This window comes from Pteronotus mesoamericanus, unplaced genomic scaffold (assembly GCF_021234165.1).
Source record: "Pteronotus mesoamericanus isolate MK-2021 breed Mesoamerican mustached bat unplaced genomic scaffold, CSHL_Meso_final contig_214, whole genome shotgun sequence".
Classification (NCBI taxonomy): domain Eukaryota; kingdom Metazoa; phylum Chordata; class Mammalia; order Chiroptera; family Mormoopidae; genus Pteronotus; species Pteronotus mesoamericanus.
The window spans coordinates 6,131,306-6,153,591 of record NW_026555089.1 but is presented as its reverse complement, the minus strand read 5'-3'; the positions used below and the strand labels follow the sequence as shown (position 1 = coordinate 6,153,591).

At 51.6% G+C, this 22,286-nt stretch overlaps 1 protein-coding gene and 1 non-coding gene across 2 annotated transcripts; both read left to right on the top strand.

The window, feature by feature from the left end:
• Positions 1 to 3,337: 3,337 nt before the first annotated feature.
• LOC129068653 (U6 spliceosomal RNA) lies at positions 3,338 to 3,444 on the top strand. Its single transcript, XR_008528929.1, has one exon. It is a non-coding gene; the product is annotated as a U6 spliceosomal RNA (small nuclear RNA).
• An 8,907-nt stretch (positions 3,445 to 12,351) lies between these two features.
• Positions 12,352 to 21,673, top strand: SPINDOC (spindlin interactor and repressor of chromatin binding). Its single transcript, XM_054570642.1, is given in 7 exon segments — positions 12,352 to 12,478; positions 15,719 to 16,048; positions 16,134 to 16,283; positions 16,447 to 16,584; positions 16,720 to 16,920; positions 21,044 to 21,092; positions 21,094 to 21,673. Coding segments are annotated over 7 exon segments (1,242 nt in total). The 3' UTR covers positions 21,341 to 21,673.
• The last annotated feature ends 613 nt before the right edge of the window (positions 21,674 to 22,286 follow it).

The window sequence follows — 22,286 nt, the reverse complement described above, 5'->3', positions numbered from 1 at the left end:
GGCCTGGCCCTCATGGGTAGAAACTGGGGAGCCCATCCCTCTGCCCAGATCCACGACATGTTGAACTGTTTAAAACAAGAATTACCAAATCCCTCAACCCTACCATTATCAAATTGATCAGAGGGAGACTCTAAATCAAAAGAATTTAATGAAGACTAATACTACTTCTGGGTAATAAAAGAAGCAGTCATTAAAAGTAAGCGTGCATTTATGGTGCCCGCAAGACCCAGGCAGGACAGCAAGGAATAGTGCTATCTGGAAAGGTGAGCGGAAAGCCATGCAAAGAGAGAGGAAATCTTTTTATTTTTTAAAAGATTTTATTATTTATTTTTAGAGATGAGGAAAGGAGGGAGGAAGAGAGGGAGAGAAACATTGATCCGTTGCATCTTGCATGCACCGCAACCAAGGACAGGAGCCGCAACCCAGGCCTGTGCCCTGACCGCAAATCGAACCAGCGACCTTTCAGTTTGCATGATGACGCCCAAGGAACTGAGCCCCCACCGGTCAGGGAGGGAAACGTCTCTGTAGACACACATTATACTTACTGCTTCCAGAGCCTCCTTTGTGGTTTTTGAAAGAGGTGCTTACTTAAAAAGAAGCCTAAGAAGGGAACCAGCAGGTCCCACAGCCTTCACTCTCCCAACTGAGTTAAAATTGGTGGGTCCACCACACTCAGCCCTAAGGCCATTCGTCACCTGGCGTTTGCTGGGCTGGCAGGAAGGGAATGTCAGCGTGCTTCCGGCTGAAGCCCCGGACCCGACTTTGGATAACAGGATGCAGGAAGGAACCCAGAAGCAAAATCTTTTCTCATGGAAAGGGGTGGACTCTTCCTTAAGAGAGAAGTTGTCTCACTCAGAGACTAAGAAGGAAGTCCATGTACATATGTAGGGTGAACCTGAGGACCAGCGAGCCAGTCAGAAGAGAAAGAGCATCCATGAAGATGGAGAGAAGGTGGAAGTCATACAGTGTTTGTCTGTGCGATACCGGAGGATGTTCAGGTGAGCCAGCTCTGTAATCTCGGCTTCTCCTACAGTGGAAATTCCTTCTGAAAGTGCCCCAGTCCAGCGTTTTTGCAAACTTTTAAGTGTACATAGAAATAACCTACAGGACTTGTTACAAACATAGACTCCTGAAATCCCTCTAAAGATCCTGATTTAGTAGAAAAAGTGTGAAACCAAAAAAGTCAGAGTTCATGCTGTCTGTCACTACCAGAACCAGTAAGTAGAGACAAGGATTGAATCTTTGCAGGTGCATTATTCAGACGCCAGTGACCAGAGAAGATGGCGGGTTATGTACCCTAAAAATTGCCTTAACATTTCATCTCAGGCTGACGTTTTTTATAAGGAGAAGAAAAGGGTCGGTAAGGGGTTTAGAATTCAGGAAAAAAAGGAGGTAAGGAGTTTGGGATTAAGGGGAAAAGGTTAACTCAGATCAAAGCTGCAGCCTGGTGAGTTTCCTAGCTTCCCTTCATCTGCTGACCCCCGATTCCTTATCTGCCTCTGGACATGTCCTCCCTGGAGCGCAATGGCCCAGATACCATCTGGATCACGGGCAGGCCTCCTGGAGTCAGGGTAGGTCCAGTCATGCATTCCAGTTCCTGGAACAACAGCTTTCTACAAGCATTAATCACTAAGCCTATTAACCATAAGCTAAAGCTAAAAATGTTTAACTCTTGAGTTCCCCCTTCAAGTGGACAGCTGCTGTTTATACTTGTTCGGCACCTTTTACCTCTTCTTCTGGTGTCCTTAGGGGAAACAAAGTGGGGGACAAAATCCATAAGCCTTTCTTCATTAGCTCCTGCCCCTATTGGTCAATCACGGCCCCATTGGCATCGGTTCCACCCACTTCTAGGAGGCACATGTGTTCATGCTGAGTAGGTTCCCACGAGTGTCCCACGCTGCGGCATTAGAGAAGCCCCAAAGCGACGATGCGTAGGAGATTCCGTCTACTTCTTGCACCCTCCGATCTGCTCAGGTCCGCTATTAAGTCCAATCCGTTCCAAGGTGATTGATTCATGGAATAAGCTGCATTCATTTTCTTCCTCCTCCATCCCCAGTCACGATTTCTCTCACCTGCACCCAACGTTTTGTTCATCCGCTAAGCAACCCTGAGGTAAAGAAAACATCACCATTAAGTGGTAGCACAGGTGGGGATTTGAACCCCTACAGTTTGCCTCCAGAGCTGGGGCTTTTTAACGGCTACAATGCCTACAGCACAGTGCTGAGGAAAATCTCAACGTAGGTGGCATCCAGGCTCAGAGAGAAAGAATGCCACAACCCCTTCGAGATGTCTGCCGGGAACAGGGAGGCTGATAGAGTCACAACCTAAAGCACAAGTGAACAAAGAAAAATAGACAAATTAGGCTATACTCAAAATATAAAACTTTTGTGCTGCAAATGACACCATTAAGAGAGCAAAGAGACAACCCACAGAATAGGAGAAAATATTTACAAATCATACATGGGATAAGAGTCTAGTATCTAGAATATATAATGGACTCTTAAATTCAACAATACAAAGACTAATAACCTAATTTAAAAATGAGCACCTGGCGAGGTAGCTCAGTTGGTTAGAGCATTGTCCTAATACACCAAGGTGGTGGGTTCGATCCCTGGTCAGGCACTTAACAAGAATCAACCAGTGAATGCATAAATAGGCGGAATAGCAAATCTATGCCCCCCCTTCTCTCTTTTTCTCTCTCTCCTCCTCTCTCTCTGTAAAAATCAATAAATAAAATTTTTAAAAATAAAAATAAATAAAAATGAGCAAATACTGAATAGATGTTTTTCCAAAGAAAATCTACAAATGGTGAAAGAACACATGAAAAGATGTTCAATATCGTTAGTCATTAGGAGAATGCAAATCAAAACCACTATGAGATATCACTGGGCACCCACTAGAACGGCTATAATAGAAAAGATGGACAATAACAAGTGTTGGCAAGGATGTGGAGAAGTTGGATCCCTCTCCCACTGCCGGTGGGAATGTACAGCGCAGCAGCTGTGCAACACAGTTTGGCAGCCCCTCAATCAGTTAAACATAGAATTACGATAGCGCTCAGCAGTTCCACTCTGAGGCATAGACCCAAAATAATGGAAAACAGATGCCCAAACAAGACTTGTACATAAATGTTCATAGCAGCACTATCCAAAGTAGCCAAAAGGTGGAAACAACCCAAGTGTCCATCACTGATGAATGAATAAATAAAATTTGGTGCATACATACAACTGGATATTGTCCAGCGATAAAAAGAAATGAGGTACTTAAACCTATAATAAGGATGGACCTGGGAAACATTATGCTAATTAAGAGAAGCCAGTCACAAAAGGCCATACTGGTGCTCGCTTCGGCAGCACACACACTCCAATTGGAACGATCCAGAGAAGATTAGCGTGGCCCCTGCGCAAGGATGGCATGGGAATTCATGAAGCGTTCCATGTTTTTTGGTGGGAAAACGGAAACAAATGTATTTGAACAATTAAATAAATAGATAAATCAATCAAGGAACATGTATAAAGGACCCACGGACAAAGCCAAAGTGGGGAAGGATTGAGGGAGGGAGGTGGGGGTGGGTGGGGCAGGGGACAGTGGTGGCGAGAACATGGAGACAAATGTTTTTGAACAATAAAAGAAGAAGAAGAATATTTTTAAAAGGCCATACCATAGGATTCCATTTATATGAGATGTTCAGAATACGTAAATGTATAGGGACAGAGAGTGGATTAGTGGTTGCTGTGGGAGAGGGTGGGGACAATGGGGAGTGACCGCCAATGGGTATGGGGTTTCTTTTAGGAAGGATGAACGTGTGCCACCATTAGACTGTAGTGATGGTTGTGCAGCCCTACAAATACACTTTAAGTGAGAAAATTGTATGGAACGTAAATTATCTCAAGAAACCTATTTTTGAACGCCTGAAAGTCCCATGTCTCAGGAAGCCCCTCAATCACTTGGGCAAATTAGGAGGGTTGGTCCCCTAGTGCCACCCTCACCCATATACAAATTTTTTCAAAGAAGAAACAATGGGGTTGGGGGTGGAAATGCAGGATCTGGAGTGTTAGTCAGCTTTTTGCTGTGCCACTGCTGTGTAACAAACAACCCTGAACGTAGTCATTTATAAAAGCAAACATTTATTTCTTGCTCACAGGTCTGCGGGTCGACTGTGCCTTCACTGGGCCAGCTGGAGTCATCTGGACTTGGGTGCCTCTGATTCTAGGACCAGGTCTGAAGCAGCAGCATTTCCTGGGGACACGCTCTCCTGACACGGGTGGCACAAGCAGAAGCAGACAAGGCGCACCATGCAGATGTGCATGAAGCCTCAGCTGGGATACAGCTTGGCTCATAGCTGCTCACACTCCATTGGCCAACAAGACGCATTGCCAAGTCCAAAGTCGGTGAGATGGGAAATATTCCCTGCCTAACGAGAGGCACTGAAAAGCCTAAAGCTAATGGAGCTGGGCACCTAATCTTATTAGAGGGGGCAGTGAAATACAGCCACCCCCGACTTATGGCAGGTTGACTTCACGATGGTGTGAAAGCGATACACTTGCAGTAGAAACCTTACTTTGAATTTTGATCTTTCCCCAGGCTAGAGATACGCAGTACGACACTCTCTCGGGATGCTGGACAGCGGCAGGGAGTCCAGGCTCCCAGGCAGCCACGCGATCGCAATCTCGGGGGTAAACAGCCCATGCTCTGCAGTGCGCTGTGTTGCCAGCGTTTCTGGATATTGTGTTTCGTGTTTTCACATCCCATGATGTCTATAAAATGCCCATCTGTGTCTCCAGCTCCTGAGAAGAGGAAGGCAATGACTCTTGAAATGAAACTCAGGATAACTGCTCAGCTGTGGGGCTGTGGGCCAGTCTGTGTTCTGAGCACGTCTAAGGCAGCCTGGGCTCAGCTCTGACGGTGCATAGGTTAGGCGTAGTAAATGCACATTCACTTTACGGTGGGTTTAGGGAAAGTAGCCCCGCTGGAGGGGGAAACAAGCCTGTCTCCCCAACTGCTGGGCCACACACTTGCTGTTCCTGCTCTGTGAGACATCTGTCTAATGTCTGCTGCATTAGGATCTTTTTTTCTTTCATAGAAATTAACTATATTTTAAATTCTAAGAGTAAAAATACCAGGCAATACAGAAAACTTTAAAATGTAAAAGTTAGCCTTGGCTGGTGTGCTCAGTGGGTTGAGCGCTGGCCTGTCAACAGAAAGCTCACCGGTTCGATTCCCAGTCAAGGCACATGCCTGGGTTGTGGGCCAGCTCCCTGACTGGGGGTATGTGAGGCGACCGATGGATGTATCTCCCGCACACCAATGTTTCTGTCTCCTCTTTCTCCCTTTCTTCCCCTCTCTCTAAAGATAAATAAATAAAATATTTTTAAAAAATGTACAAGTTAGCTATAAATCAGGGTTAGCTGATGTTAACAGTTTGGTATTCATTCTTTTACAACTTCTTGTATATATAATCACATTGATATTATTCTTAACATGATCAGGATTTTATATGCTGTCCTGTAATGTCTATTGTCAGTTAAAATTTCATGAATTCCTTTCTATATATAAATATAGATCACTGTTATTGTTAACGTTTGAACGAATTTTACGTACTTACATTTTGAATGTGTTTATAAACATTTTCACCAATATTTCTGCTATCATAACAGATTTATTTCCATTTTTTTCATGTTTACTTCTTATCTGTACCATTATTTTTCACTTCAATATAATCATAGTGCATATGTGTGGGCTTGCACACATTATTTCATAAGCGCTTTTCCATGCTGTTAAAATCCAGATGTCTGTTCTTTTTGGTGCTAACACACCATCATTTAATCAGCCAATCCTTCTTGTTGGGACATTGTAGTTATTTCTAGTTATTTACTATTACATTCATTCATTCCAAAAATTCTTATTGCCCTCTGTTGACTGAGATTTTCCTGCCTTCTTTTCCACTGTTCTTCCCCTCATGGCAAGTAGAAGGGGGGTGGCCACTGGCATTTTCCAACTGCTGAGTTCAGTGATGGCTTAGTAGTCGGAGTAGTTTACTGGTGTGGGTTTACAGAGCCCGTAGCCACTTCCCTCTCCAATTGCTAATAGCTGGCCTGAGTAGGAATGGCTTCAGGAAATTCTATTGCCCACTAAGTTGATTCAGCTCACTTTGTGACACCAAAGTGCAGAGCCAGCAGTCATTCGATGATATGAGTGTGTCCTACAGTGCTGGCACCGGAGACATGCGTGGGCAGTGGAGAAGAAACAAGGTCTGACACTTACAGAGCTAGACTCTAACTTATGGGAAATAGTGGTCACATCTCCTGTTATGTGGGAAAAGCTCATCTACAAGGAGAGAATAAGGCTGATGCACAGAAAGAGGCAAAGACCAGGATGAGCCCTGGCTGGTGTAACTCTGGACTGAGAGCCAACCTGTGGACCAAAGGTCACCACTCGATTCCCAGCCAGGGCACATGCCTGGGTTGTGGGCCAGGTCCCCAGTTGGGGGTGTGCAAGAGGCAACCGATTGATGTAACTCTCACACATTGATGTTTCTTTCCCTCCCTTAAAAAAAAAAAAAAAAAAAAAAAACAATGGAAAGACCGCCCTGGTGGCATTAGCATCCTGGGCCAGCTGTTCCTAAAGCCTGCCTGTATCCCTGCCCTTCCCACGACTGGGCAGTCAGCCCTTTCTTGAAGTCCATAAGCTGATAAATCCCCCTTTTTGTTTGAACAAGAGCCCTGAAGGGTTGGCATTGAGCTGGTACTTACAGCACAGCTTCTGGGCCAGTGCTGGGGCTGGACAAGAAATGGGGCGGCCCTGTAGGAGCCCACAGACTCTGGGAGCCTGGGATGTGCAAACAAACAATGTGTGCTGCGCCACGTTTCATAGTAGAGGTGTTCCTGCTAATTCAAGGCCACAGGAAAATGAATAAAATTCCCCTAGGAGTGGGAATCTACTAAGTTCAAGCAGCGAAAACTACTATAACATCTTTGTTGGGTCATTTTTCTTCTTTTGGGTGATTTTAAGGTAACCCTTGGTAATAGGATTACTGAGCTAAAGAGCGTAGGCCTATGTGTATGACAGCTTTTGTAGACCTACAAAATGCCAATGTGGGTAAAGCCACAGACACCTCTCACACTTAGCCTTCAAACAGCCCTCTCCCCATTTAAAGCTTTGTCTAGACGTATTTCCCGCAGCAGCCTGTTCCCTGTGCTGTCTCATCACTGAGACCCTGCAATGCCACCAATAGGAAAAGGTGCAGGCAAAGGAAATGCTCCATCCCAGCAGGGGGCTCGGGCCTAGGGGACATTATGAAGACTGGCCTTGAACAACTTAATGCTGAAACAAAGGCAATTCATTTCCACTTCTGTCTCCAGCCCACCCTTCCAGTTTTAGGAATCTCATATCCCAAGGCCAGTCTGTATCCACTCTCCTCCACATGGGCTTATCTCAACAATTTAGATTCCAATTCCTTCCACAAGTGCTCACATAGCACTGGCTATGTTCCCAGTGTATGGGAACTCGTAATGAGTCCATCTAAGACAGTCCATAGTTCTCTTCAGATGCTTGGCACAGACAGGGCTCGCCCAGCCGCAGGTGTGACAGCAAAGAGCCCCGCCTCACAGTGGGACAGAATCGCTGCGGCACTTGTGAGTCCCTTGCTCTCAAATTCTTCGGGCAAATGTTGGCGCTAGTATCTACCCTTTCGTTCATTTGACAACTACCTGGGGCTCACTGAGGGGCGTGGGGTTACCGCAGTGGAAGGAGTGAGGACAGGGGACACCACAATGCCGGAGACGAGTCCTACTTTTGCAACTAACTGCATTTTATCAAACCTAGGACACGACGGAGTGCAAGGTGAACCATTGTTCCGCGTACCCGTAAGGAAAAAACGCTGCCAGACTCCGACTATATGAGTTCTTATCTCTTGGAAAGGTATTTTATAGTTATTAAAAGAGCTCTGTTAGACTTACTGTATTTTGGCATAGGTTTTTATTACACATCCCTCTTCCTACACATAAAAACAAAAATTTAAGCAAAAGAAATTGGTTAAGGTTGTTAAAGCTCACTGACCTCCAGAAACGCATCTGTAATAAAAAGCAGGTTTATTTAGCTCGCTGCAGTGAAGGAGGATGCGCCCCAGGGGAACGCTCTTGTGTCGGCTTCTGTTCCATGGTCCCATGGAGGGATTAGGGATGTGGGGACCAGCTCTGGATCAAAGTCTGTCAAGAGGCAGGAGCCATTGAGAGACTGGGGATCTTTATGATTTTTTTTTTTTTTTCAATCCAGGAGGCAGGAGGATTCAAGCAGGGCAAGAGGGATCTTTGAAAAAGAAGCGGCAACCACTTAGAAAAAAGTGAAGTCACTTTTGCAGGCCCATCTATATCTCATTCTGCTGGACACATCGCTGGCTGAGTGGGACCCTCCCCAGGCGTGTGTGTGCGCGTGCGTGAGTGCGTGCGTGTGTGTGTGTGTGTGTGTGTGTGTGTGTGTGTGTGTGTGTTGGCTTCCTTACACCAAGCTATTCTCCTACACCTGCAGGGTGTCCAAGATGTCAATTCAGTTAATGCACTGTCTAATCAGAGTTAGAATCAGAATCCACAGGTAAAAGGCCCAGTCCCAGAAGACCCAGTCCCAGAAGACTGCTCTCCACATGAGATGCCAGTCGGGCTACAAATTGGTGGTTCCAACAACCTCCTCCAACTGAGGCTGTTAGCTGTGCTTCTGGCCAGCTGGCTATAAATCGGAGTTTTCCATGACTCTCCTTGGGTTCAATTATTTTGCTAGAATGACTCACAGAACTCAGGAAAACCCATTTACTCTCTAGATTAACGATTTATTACAAAGAATATTAAAGGACACACACCAACAGCCAGATGAAGAGATTCATAGGGTGAGGTCCTAAACAAAGGAGCTGCGGTCCCCCTGGAGCTTGGGACCCTGCCCCAAGTGGCATGTGGAAGCGCTCTGGTTCCCCAACGTAGAAGCTCTCTAAATAAGGGCTGACAAGATGTCCTTTTGGGTCTTAAGGGAGGGTTCATTGGATTGACTAAGTCACTGACACTTGGCAACTGATTCAACCTCAAGCCCCTCCCCCTTTCCTGGACAGCAGGGTGTGGGGACTGAAAACTCCAATCCTCTAACCAGTTGGTGGTCTGCTGTGGGCAACCAGTCCCACCCTTGGGAGGGGTCCGAAAGTCACTTCATTCACACAACAAAAGACACTTTTATCATTCTCAACTCTTAGGAAATTCCCAGAGTTTTGGGAGCCTGGAACCTAATCTACAGGGTGGGGCAAAAGTAAGTTTACTGTTGTTCATGTGGAAGATAACACAAGAATTAATGAATAATAACGCAAGAATAAACTCTGTATTTTGTGTACTCATAACTGTAAAACTACTTTTTCCCCACCCTGCATATGAGGAATATATTTTGACCAAATATCTATTTCTTTTTTTTTCTATTTAAAGATCTTATTTATTTATTTTTAGAAAAGGGAAAGGAGGGGGAGAGGAAAAGAAACAGCAACGTGTGGTTGCCTCTCGCATGCCCCCTGCTGGGGACCTGGCCTGCAACCCTGGCATGTGCCCTACACTGGGAACGGAACACGCGACCTTTTGGTTTGCAGGCAGGCGCTCAATCCACTGAGCCACATCAGCTATGGCCCAAATATATATTTCTTATAAGTCACCATATCATACTATCTATCAGAAGGACCACCTTTCACTTTCTTGATATTCCTAAAACTTCACACTGATGTCCATTATAGAAACCACCCTCATTTCGGAGCTGGCAAAATGTGGGGGGAAATGTTCATCTTAGATTTGATGAAATAGGATTCTTGTTGTGTCACCTTGGGCAAACAATTTAACCTTTTAACCCTCAACTTCCTGCTTTATAAAATGGGAACAATACAATCTACCACATAAGACTTGTGAGGACTAAGCGACTGTGTGTATCAAGTGCCTGGTATCATACTGGGTGTCTCACTCAGTGTTCAACCAGGAAAACAAGAACCACTCGAAGTATGTAAAATGGATCATTTAATACTATTGGTGACACCAGCAGCAACCAGGCTGGTGGAAGGGCCAAGAAGCCCAAGGGGGAGCCATGTGGTGACCCAGCGATTAGCAAGAACAAGAAGTTACCCACTCTCCTAAACTGGAGGGACCAACAGAGGGGACGCGCTTAAGGGAGCCCACGTGTGCTGGGGCCACAGCAGCCGTCCTGCAGGAGCTGCGACCGCAGAGGAGTCTCATCCGCTCCTGGAGGGCTGCCTGAGCCAGAAGGAGAGAGGAAGACAAGAAATAGCCTGGATTTTTTTCTTCTTACCTTCCTGTCTCCTGCCACTGTCTCCCATTGGCCAAACCCAGGCGTGAAGTCGGCTGTCCTAGAAGCCTGAGAAACTCCACCTTGGAGGGCAATGCAAAAAAGAGCAGAAGGGCTGGGGAGGAATCAGTCACAAAGGGTAAAGGATGACCCTTAAGTAGAAATTAGTTAAACCCTTGAAAGCTACAAAATTACCCTGGCTGCTGTGGCTCAGTGGATTACACACCGGCCTGCAAACCAAAAGGTCACCAGTTTGATCCCCAGTCAGGGCACAGGCCTGGGTTGCGGCCCTAGTTCGGGGGGCGGGGGGCGGGGGGCGGGGGGCGGGGCGCGTGCGAGAGGCAACCGACTGAAGTTTCTCTTCATACATTGATCTTTCTCTCCCTCTCCTTCTCTCTCCTTTCCCTGTCTCTAAAAATAATTAAGAACGTTTTCTTAAAACACAACACATCGTACAGCTATGCAAAACTATTTCCTAAGCTATTTTCCATTTAAATTTTAAAGATTTGTTTTACTTTTTAAACTTTTTGGTTAAAAACTAGGACACAAACACACACATTAGCCTAGACCTATTCAGCACCCTCTTCCACCTCTTTTCGCACTGGAAGGTCTTCAAGGGCAGTAACAGGCAAGAAGCTGCCATCTCCTGGGATGACCATGCTTCTTCTGGAACACCTCCTGAAGGACCTGCCTGAGGCTCCTCTTGAGCAAGCATCACTCTTTTCAGAAAGTGCTACCACTGTGAGGTCCTTAGGCTACAGGAACTTTTCAGCCCCATTATAATCTTGTCTCAGAGGTGAAAGCTCAGGCACGGGAGCGTAATGCTGCGGTGTTGTGGCAAATGGACTCTGGTCTTGGGGCTCTCAAGAACTTCTGTGTAACCTTGGGAGGGTCACAATTTCTGGACTCACTTTAAAAGACTGGAAATGAGCACTGACCCGCGTCGCTCAGTTGGTTGGGTGTAGTCCTGTAAATGGCAAGGTCACAGGTGCCATTCCCTGCCAGGGCACATGCCTGAGTTGCAAGTTTGTCACCGATGGGGAATGGCACAAGAGACAACCAATCATGTTTTTCTCTCACAGAGATGTTTCTCTTCCCCTCACTCTATAAATAAATAATATCTTAAACCAAAAAACTAGAAATCAGAGGAAGTATTTATCTCAGTATCTTGAGATCTTGCTTCCAGGCGTTTCCTCTGGATCAAATAAATTATAATAAAAAATTTTAAAAATACATTAAAACTGGAAATCATACTCTTTAGGGATAGTTTTCATACGCCCACACTCCACTTGGCTCTTCATCTTTGCATGCCCTTATCCAGAGGCTCCCCGATGTTTTTCCAAAGAAAGTATTAAGAATCTAAGAGAAAACGTGTCCAAGATCACGTAGCTGGCAGATCGGAAGTAATTCCGCCTCCACTCTTCCCACGCCAAGACCCTTTCCACTCCCCTACACGTTCTTTTCCCGCCGCGGGAATCTTCTAGCGGAGGGAGCTTCGGTCAGGGAAAGGGAAAAGGGACTCTTCGCGCCAGCAAAATGTACCCGATTAGCATCTCAACGGAGGGCGACCCAGCTGGCTCGGCCAGCCGGTTCAGGACGACCCCTCCCGGGTGAGGCTGGGGTCCTCCCTTCCTGTCCCGGCGATGAGGTGTCTCCGGGAGTCCGCGGGCCCTTCGCGCCGCCCGGCGGGTCCTGGGATCCTAACGGAGCCGCGTGCGCGGGGCGGAGCCGCGCTCGATTGGCCGCGCCGAGTTTGGGGGCGGGCCCGTGGCGGGCCGGCTCGGCGGGCGCCGACAATGAGGCTCCATAAAAGGGAACGGCGGGGGGCTGGGGCCCCGGATTGAGCCCTCCCCGCCCGGGGTCCCGACACTCCAGGTCTCGGGGAGGCCCGAACGCGCCCGTCGCAGGTCCGGCGGGCGGCGGGGAGGGGGCGAGGAGCGGCGGGGAGGGGGCGGTGCGGGTGGGAAGTGGCTGAGCGCCCAAGGCCTGCGCGCGGGTCCTCCAGCGTCGGGTCGCCGCGACATCCCCGGCCGCACCATGGCCCTGAAGGCCGAAGGCGCCGCACTCGACTGCTTCGAGGTGACACTCAAATGCGAGGAAGGGGAGGACGAGGAGGAGGCCGTGGTGGTGGCCGTAATTCCGCGGCCCGAGCCGATGCTCAGAGGTGAGGATGGGAGGCGACCCCACTTCCGCGTCACTATCGGGGGGCTCGTGCTTGCTCCCCGCCCCTTAGGGGCCCGGGCACCCTCTGCCTTTCCTGGGTGTGGGGCTCACCCCCCGCCCCGGTTCTGTTTGGGCCCGGGTGCGCTCTTGCCCCGCCCCCACCCGGGTTTGGAATCTCAGGCCTCCCGAATTCCCCCCTCCCCCGCCCAAGGTCTGGAGCCTTCGATCCACGCCCGCCGCGCTCAGGACCTTCTTGTGCCCGAGCACCGCCACTCCGGGGCCCCGCACCCGCGGCCAGATCCCCGGGGACACCGGCCGTCTGCGGCCGCGGTCTCCCGCCCCGCGGAGTGGAGGCAGGCCCAGTAGCCAGGCTGTGTTTCAGGCCGAGGGGCGGCAGGGCCTCCAGGCCCGAGACTGGGCGCGGCAGCCTGGTGTCCAGAGCAGTTCGGAGAATGGAGGCAGGCGCCGCTGCCTCCCGCCAAGAGGCTTTTAAGGACTCTCCGTGCATAAAGGTTTCCAGTCCCTCCTTCCATTTCTAGGCCTTCCACTTGCACAAGCCACAGGTGTCAGATTCTAGAGCTTCAGGGGTGAATGGGTTTGCTTACAGCACCCGGTTTTGGAAGAGAAGGGCTTGCTGAGGAGGGAGATGGGCCAAGCGAGGGGATTTGAGGAAGGTCTAGGAACACACGCTTCCCCTCCCCTTTCACCAATTTCTTCAGTCCTCAGGACCTTGCAGACCCTGAGGAAACAAAGGGCCACCTGAATGGAAGAAGTGCTAGTCATGGAAATGCAAATATCTTTTCACTCTCAGATACCTCTTGTCTTTCGAAGGAAAGCACCCTAAAGAGGTAGAGAGTAAATCCATTCATTTTTACTACCAGGGAAAAGTCACGCCTGCCTGCGCTGCTTCCTGCCCTCAGAATCAGGAGGGTTAGAAAGTGAGAGAGGGAAAGAGCCAAGCGAGCGCTCCTTCTCAGCTCTCAAAGCGCAGAGATTCTTTCTGACTTCTGCTCGTGTGTTGAGGGCTCCACGCAAGGCTGTCTCCGTCCTTTCAACAACCTGCAAGAGTGGCCTTCTTCCCCACTGTCGGGGATGAGGAACTAGAAGTCCAAAGAAGCCCTATCTGTGGCAGGCACTGATTTAGGCTGGGCATGCTGGTGGTCATAAACAAAGATGACACTCTGCCCTTCTGGAATACACACATACACACACATGACCAAAGGCAGACAACCGTGGTGAGCATAGTGTGCGAGGTAGCAATAAGGGGCCCTGAGAACACTAAAGCAACTAAGGGAGAAAGAGTGCGGTGTTTTATTTGGTGTCACAAGGAAAGACTTCTCTAATAAGGTGGAATTTGAGCAGAGATCCAAAGGAAGTGCCCGAGTGAACCTCGCTGAGAAGTGGAGGGAAAGCATTTTAGAGAGAAACACAAGTACAAAGGTCCTGAAGCAAGAAGCTTCTTGAAAAGTTTGGGGGTGGGAGAGAAAAAAGGATGGGTGCAAGGTTTGGGTCTGAGCAACAGGAAGGGCGGGCATCCCGCTTGCAGAGGCGGGCAGCCTGCAGTACAGGCATGGGGAGGTCGGGAGTTCCAGGTGGCACGTGGTGGATTTGAGATGTGGCACATCCAGGCGGTCAGATAGGAAGTTAGACACGAGTCTAGATTTCACGGGAGAGTGTGGCTGAAGATGTAAATACGGGCGTTGTCAGTGGGCAGGCGGTGGGACAAGACCATGAGAGGAAGGGGGTAGACAGAGAAGGGGTCCGAGGACAGAGTCATGGCATCCTCCGGTGATGCCGCACTGGAGGTGGAGTCAGTCCCTCCTCAGATGTTTCTGAGTGCCACCACACGCTGGGCACTGTTCTTCGTGCTGGACATACAGGTATGAGGGATCAAAAGTCCGTACTGTCATGGAGCTAGCCCCCAGTGTGCTAGGGAGACAGGAACAAGCAGAGCATACATTATGTCGGGGTGACAGGTGCTGTGGAGGAAATGAAGTAGCGAAGGGGGGTGGAGCCCTCAGGAAGGGCGGGTGGCAGCTTTCTACAAGTAGCCCAGAAGGCCATGGTGAAGGTGTGGCTCTTTAGCAACGACCTGGAAGAGGTGAGGGAGCCATGCAAGTACCTGAGAAGAGGAGATGAGGGAGAAAAATGAAATGAGGAATTGGCATAGGTGACTGAGAGGGAGCGCCAGTGAAGGAAGAAGAACCAGCAGAAGATGGTAGCCTGGAAGCTTAGTGACAAAAATCAAGATGGTAGAAGTGATTGGTCAGAAGATGAGTTTTAAGAACTGACTGCTGGGTTTGACATTGGTGATCTGAATGAGAGCTGTTTTGGACAAGTAGTGGAAAGAAAGCCTGGCTGCCCTGTGGGGCCAAGGTTCCAGCCTTTGGTCGCCCTTGGGAGGTAGGTACAACCCAGCTTTGGACCTCGATCTTCTGAGTCTAAGCCAATTCTTGTCCATTTCAAAGGCCATCTCTTCCCTACAGCCCGCAGCTATTAGGGCCTCCCATGTTTGTATTTTGCCCCATCCTCTCACGTGGGAAAAAGATGTACCCACGAGGAATCATGGGCACCCTGCACAGCCCTGAGCTGCCTGCCGTTGCCGAGCCGCAAAGAGCTCCTGCCTCAGCAACTTATGGTCCATGTGCACAAAGGACAGGTGCCAGGCCCACCGATGGGGATGATGTGAGTGCAAAACGTAGAGTTTATTCTCGCATTATTGTTTGTCTATTATGAGTCATTGTATTATTTATTATTATCATTATCCTATTTCTGTCCACCCCTGAAGTATTCCAATTAGGAAACACTTCAAGGGATATTTATGAGGAAGGGAAAGGGAACGATTACCTCAATAGATGGAAGGCATTTCTATGGGTGCATATAAGCTAAAGAGTGGTGCAAATTCTAAAGAATGTTTTTTAATTTTCAGTTCGGCAGCCATCAGTCTGGTGGCCATCGTATCTGCCTTTCTGTTATCTTTGCAGACATTTCTTTAGGACACAGTGCTTCTTTAGGCCCAGTCGAGAGGTTTTCTTGCCCTTTCTGACATTCCAGAGGTTTGAGGCCTAGAACGCACAAGGCCTTTCCTCTGGGGTGGTAGCACCAGCCCCATCCGCTCAATTTTTTTTACAGTGGGGGTGCTCCCCCGCCACCCCACACCACCAAGTTTGGGGACTTGGGTTCTAAGTATTGGCCACGGGCATCTTCGCTGATAGCACCGCCCCCTCCTCTCCCTCCACAGTGGCCCACCAGGAGAAGACCCCACCGCCTAGGCCCAGCCTGCTGGAGGCGGGCGGCAACAGCTGTGAGGAGCCCAGGCAGCAGGTGTCTTGGGAGCAGGAGTTCCTGGTGGGGAACAGCCCAGGAGGCAGCGGACGGACGCTGTGCATGGTGTGCGGGGCGGAGATCTGCTTCCCCTCGGCGGACACGGCGCGCGCGCACATCCTGGAGCAGCATCCTCATACCCTGGACCTGAGCCCTTCTGAGAAGAGCAACATCCTGGAGGCCTGGAGCGAAGGCGTGGCCCTTTTGCAAGATGTCAGAGCTGAGCAGCCATCCCCGCCCAACTCAGGTAGTTGGGCCTGGGGTGGGGGTGGGAGAAAAGCGGACCCATGGGAGCACACGTGTGGAGCTCACGGGGCAATCGCCCCCTTCAGACTCGGGCCAGGATGTCAGCGCAGACCCCGACTCCGCTCCAGACCCCGCCAGGATGCCAGCAGAGATTGTCGTTCTCCTTGACTCTGAGGACAGCACCTCCCTCCCTAGAAGGACGAGGCCCAGGGGACTCCGCCCCCTTGAGCTTCCTGGTTAGTCGTGGGGGAGCCAGTGAGGCTGAGTTGGGGGGAGGAGGGGGCACAGGACTGTGTTCTGGGCGGGGAGGTCACTGGGTACGGAGCTTCAGCAACCCCAAGGTTGTGGGGTTCAGGCATGTTCCCCTAAAAAGGTTTGAGACCTTTGCTTCTTTTGCAGCTGCCCCTCCCACAGAGCCAGTAAATAAGAAGCCCCGTGGTCAGAGATGGAGGGAGCCCCCTGAGGAAGAGCCAGTCAGAAAGAAAAGAGGCAGATCCATGACCAAAAGCCTGGACCTGGACCCAGACCCTGACCCAGGTGGAGGGGGAGCCCTGGGTGGGGGCTCTGGCCGTGGCCCTCCCGGAGGAAAGCCGAGGGCACCTGTGCCTCATCCCAGTGGTGCTCAGGCCTTTGGAGTCTGCACTCACCGTTCCCTTCTGTCCCTTCTTCCAGACCCCCCATCACCTGACTCACCCACAGAGACTTTCGCGGCTCCCACCGAGGTCCGACACTTCACCGACGGCACCTTCCCTCCCGGCTTCGTCCTCCAGCTCTTTTCCCACACCCAGCTAAGGACCTCAGACAGCAGGGACTCGCCCAAAGAGGGGCCGGCAGCCGCAGGAGGCCTTCCGCAGCCGGAAAGCCCCTCTCCAGGTGAGCCCCTGAGAGGAGACGGCCGGGGCATCAGGCAGCCTGCATCCCTGGGCTCCGGCCTCCTTGAGGCTGCTCCTTGAGAAGCTGGCACTTGCATCCCCTGGAAGGCGGGGTCTGGGGCAGGCAGGTTTGAAGGACAGGGGTTGGTTATGGGCAGGTCCATAGACGTGTCCCGGAATGGTCATTAGGTTGGACTAGGTCAGTGCTCCCCAAAGTTTGAATGCAGCTGGAGCCTGCAAGTGGTGCCCACCTTGCCCTGGTGGAACAGGGGCCCATGTGGGACCCTTGATGGGAGACAGGTGAACGCTCAGCAGACACCTCTGCAGGCAGAGCGGCTCAGGGAGTGGCCGAAGATTAACAGTAAGCGCGCTTTTGTAGCATGTCCTACCGATTTTAAGAAACTTACATACGCAGTTCACTTGGTCCTTACGAAAGTGTCTTTTCCAGGGAGGATTCCCAGAGAGGATTTCCCGTGGTGCTTTTATTTGTTTCTTATGGCTGCTGTGACAAGCTACCACAACCTTAGTGGCTTACGACAACACGGACATGTTATTTTTTAGTCCTGGAGGTCAAAGGTCTCACCGGGCTAAAATATGCCAAGGTGTCTGCAGCCCACGTTGCTTCTGGAGGCTCTGGTGGGGAGAGGGGACCCTTTGTCTTGCCTTTTCCAGCTTCTAGAGGCCTGCCGTGGTCCTTGCTTCGTGCCCTTCTGTTTTCAAAGCCCACGGTGGCCAGCAGGGCCTTTCTCAGGATGCCATCTTTGCCTGAATCTCCTGCCTCCCTCTTTCCCACGTAGGACCCTCATGACTGGAGAGCCCACCCAGATCATCCAGTGAAGGTCTATTTTCATCAGCTGACAGGCACCTTAATTCCTTCCATAGCCTCAGTTCTCCCTTGCCGTGGACCGTACTATGTCAATGAGTCCTGGGAACTGGGGCGCAGGCATCTTTAGGGGGTGGGTGCTCTGCCTACCTTGGTCATGTAGTCAAGCAGTGGCAGGATGCAGGGGAGGCTAGAACGCGTTCCAGGAGGGCAGAGGCCGAGCCCGCTTCCCCTCTTCGTCTTGCTGTGCTGGGCACTGCTCACAGCATCTCGGGCTCAGGAAATCGCTCTTGGAATGAGTGACCCAGGGAGTGCCTCGTCCCGGCCTGTCTGAAATGAGCATCTGGAGTTAGAGCCCGAGAAAGATGGCACGCGCAAGAGAAAAGCAAACACGCTGCTTCTGTGGCGCATGTCACTCACCAGCGGTGACTGCTCAGTCACTTGCTTTGTATGCTGCAGACTCTCCCAGAGCTCTGTGCGTGTACGTTCCTGTGTGCGCTGCTCCGTTTTGTGCCGAAATGGGCTCCACTTTTTCTGATCTCGAGGCAGGCCTCATCCCTTCTGTAGATCGTGGTTTTAACTTTCTCAAGTTTCAGCTTGAGTTACATTCCAGCCCTGCCGCCCTGGGCCTGTGCTCTGCTTGGGCTTGAGCATTTCCGAGCCTCCTCGCTGTCTTCGGCAGATCTCTGCTGCAGACGGCTGGCCTCTTCCGCTGTTCAATGGGTCATCTGCTTTCATTCTCAAAAGAGAGCCTTCATTTTGAGCCCTGGGGTAGCGTGCGCCCAAACTCCGCCTGTCTGGAGCAGTGAATAGCTGCAAAGGGAATCCCCGAGATCTCAGGTCCCTTTGGGGTGAGTGGGAAAAGCCTGAGGCTTTAGGGTTCAACTGATTGAATGGCGCGAGAGGGATGGAGGGGACTGACAGCCGTTCTTGGCGGTGGCAGGATCTGAGAAGGTCGGACGTGGCCCGGAAGCCGCAGGAGGCACTAAACAGTGCAACAGCAAGTATCCCAGCAGCCCAGCCCCCGAGCGAAGCACTCCGGAAAATGACATGAGTGAGGCGGCCATGGTCCCCAAGAAGCTCGTAGTCTGTCTGGGGGTACAGGTCAGAGGCAGCGAAGCGGATGGAGAATAGCTGGCCACCCACGCTGGTCCTGTGCAGTGTGAAGGCGCCAGGCCAGTGGTTTCAAGCTGTTTGAGGATCTCAGAGCTCGGATGGATTTCTCAGAAACCTGCGAGGCTTCAACCGGAATGTCTCCACTTTGAGTTTGTTTTATACATTCAAGTTCTCTGAAGATTTTATTTGAATAAAGATACTACCACTTTTAAAAGTTTAAAAATCAAGGATTTAGAAGTGGGAAAAGTTCTCTGTGGTCAGGTCACCCGAGCTGATGGATGTCGTTTGAAGCAGTCAGAAAAGACTTTCTGGGACTTTCCAAAGGCCTTGCAGGATGAAGGTGAGGAGGGTGCCCCGGCCAGAAGAGAACGTGGTCCTCAGGGTCCACTCACACATAGTGGGGAAAAGAGCATCCTTGTCTTGCTGGTGGTGATTCATTTGAGTAGCACCTAGAGATCTGGCTTAGGATACCTTGGTCGGACCCAGCGTGCTCCCAGACTGAACCAAAGAGAAAGAAGAGAGTGTGCCGTGCGTGCATGTGTGTGAGAGAGCATGTGAGTTTCTTGAGGGTCAGGGTCTTGGTTCACCACTGTGTCCTTGGCACCTGGGACAGTGCCTGGTGCAAAGAAAGTCCATAGTAACGACTTACTGAGAGATGAGTGGGTGGTAGCCACCATCACCTGTCATTTTGGTGGTAACACTGCCAGAGCTGCTACTCAGAGAAAAGCTTTGATGAGAAGAGAAATAGGCTCGGGCCGCCGCCCCAGAGAAGGCGCGCATGCGTGCGTACGTCTGTGCGTGTGCGTGTGCGTGCGCGCGCACCAAGCTCACAATGACGAAGGCAGGGGGTGGGCCCGGCGAGGAGGGAATAGGGTGTGGCGCTGGGACGCTGAAGGCTCGGCCAACTGGCGCGCCCTCCGGTCCTCCTCTTCCACCGCCCGGGGCTCTGATCGCTCCATTTCTGGAAGGGCGCCTCTGCCACATCCCTGATGCTCCCTTCCCTCCCTGCCCCCACCCCTACCCCTCTGACCTGACTTCCAGGAGGAATTGGCTCTTAGTTCCATTGTTTTGGGAGGTCTCTAACTTAGTGAGCCCTCACTCCTTAGTCCATATGGCCATCATGTGGGAGAGTGGTTTGCGGAGACCTTCAGGGAACAGCCTCGTGGTGGGGTGTCTGAGGGCCCTGCGGCCATATCCAAATGGAGCCCACAGCCTCTTCCCCACACTCCCAACCAATCCGCTCTTCCCAGGTCCTCTTTCTGAGGAAACTGGCCGCCTCATCCTTGTGTTTGGGTGAAATCCTCAAAGTCATCTTCTTGTCCCTCTCACATCCCGCATCAGTCAGTTAATCGGCAAAGCTGTTGGCCCCACCTCCAAATGTGTCCAGAACTCTCCTCCCAGGCACCACCTCTACTGCAGCCACCCGAGGCCAAGCTGTCTCTGGCCTCCCGTACAGCCTTTTACCTAGTCTCTGGCTTCTTATCTTTAACCCCTGCGGTCGGGTCTCATACAGCAACTAGTGTCCCTACTGAAAACCCGAGTCTTACCCTGTTCCTGCTCTGCTCCGTCCTTTTGTGCCAGTCCGTCACTCTGCAGATAAAAGCAAGAGTCCACCTGGTGATGTGATCCTCACCCCTGGATCTCTCCCTGGCCCCGCCACCCTCTCCCTGGCCTTGCTGTGCCTGCTGCCAGTAGGCGCGCTCAGCCAGTCTTCCTCCCCTGGAATGCAGCCCTCCCCCCGCCCCTGACATCGCTGAGTCCTCACGTCCTGTCCACCTGTGTTCACACGTCAGTCTCGTGAGACCTGCCCTATCCCCTTCCCTGGCGTAGTTTTTTCCTTTGCTTCTCCCTATGTGTCACCACTGGAACATAAACTCCACGGAAGCCACTTGCTCTGCTCCATACAGTGCTGTACCCCCAGCGACTGGAACCCCTTGGACACAGTGTAGTAGCCTCAGTGGGTTACTGTTGAATTGAGGAGCGAAGGAGAGAGATTCACCCAGCCTTCAAGGAGCTTATAGTTTATCAGGGACACAGCCCTGCTTCTGTGAGCAGAAGGCAGAATTTGCTCAGTTTGGCTTCTGCTCGCACCAGGCCCTGGGAATGAGGGTGTGGTTTGCAGGCGCCTTCAGGAACGTCCTCGAGGTGGGGTGTCCGGAGGGCCCTGACTCTGCTCTCTGCGCAGGTCCCCCTCCGGGGCTTCGCGGGACGCTGGACCTGCAGGTTATCCGCGTGGATGGAGGAGCCCCCGGCAGTCAGCCTGCTGCACGACTGGTCCAGGCATCCCCCGGGGACCAAGGGTGCGGGAGCAGGTGACAGCCCCGACTGGCCCGCGGTTCTGTGGGAACCTAGCGCCCCTGTTGGGGGCAGCAAGGGCAGGGCGTGGTGCGTAGGTTCCCGCTCTCCCGGGGAAGAGGGTGGAGGAGGCGGTGTCCCTTTGGGCATCTCAGAGCTGCCTGCTCTGCCACCTGATGCAGAGTAAAACCAGGTGCCAAGGCAGGGTGGAGGAGAGGAAGGGGGCAGCACCCGCTGTTCGCCAGGGGCACAGAAACCCGTCTGCCCAGCGAGTTGGGCAGGGGTGGCTGAGGCTGCCGTGTGGTAGGGCACTGGGCCTGGGGAGAACACCTGTCCTTTTGCTTACTCAGACCTCTCTGTCCCCTGACCCCTCCCCGCCCCTCCCAGCCCCCACCAGTCTCCCTCGGCACAGTGCCTTACAGTAGAAGGAGGTGGTCATCACGGGGTTTGAGCTGAGTCCCGCTACCTCGGGGGACACCTCTCTTCCCCCACCTGTTCAGGCTCCTAAGCCAGGAGGCCTCCATTACCTCTTCCCGCTCCGCCGTCGCAGGGGGCCGAGCAGCCCCAGGGGAGGGGGCTTCATTCACTCCCGCTCCTTTTCTCCTGTTTTCCTGTTGTAAATATCTCCTTTGTTGACAATAAATTATTTTTTTTTATTAAAAGAGTTCTGTCTGGGCCATCACTGGGGGAAGGGACGTGCTTGCAGGATGTGTGTCCCCCTGGAGTGACCTTGAGGGGCTGGGGGCTGGAGGGCTCTCCTGTGTGGGAGCCAGAAAGGCCCCCATCCAGAGGGTGGAGCTGGGCTGGACAGGCTCTGTTGGGCCAGTGGCCCCGTGTCTGTCACAGAGAAGCACCTCACGCCTTCCCCTCCCCCTGCCCTGGAAACAGGGTAGAAACACCCACTCTTTAACTTGTACTTTCTGACTCACCTGACAGGCCACTGTCTAAGGGAGGCCACCGCGGCAGGTGCCCAGGGACTCTCGCACCCTAGGAGCTGAGACTTGACCTCTCAGAAGTGAAATGGGTGCAGCCAGCCTGCAGCGGCGGAGATGCCCCCCTCCCCGCCCCATGAGGGAGCGGTGTCCTCAGTGCAGCCCCGCCTTCAGCTGTTCTGCGCGGGATGCTCAGCCGAA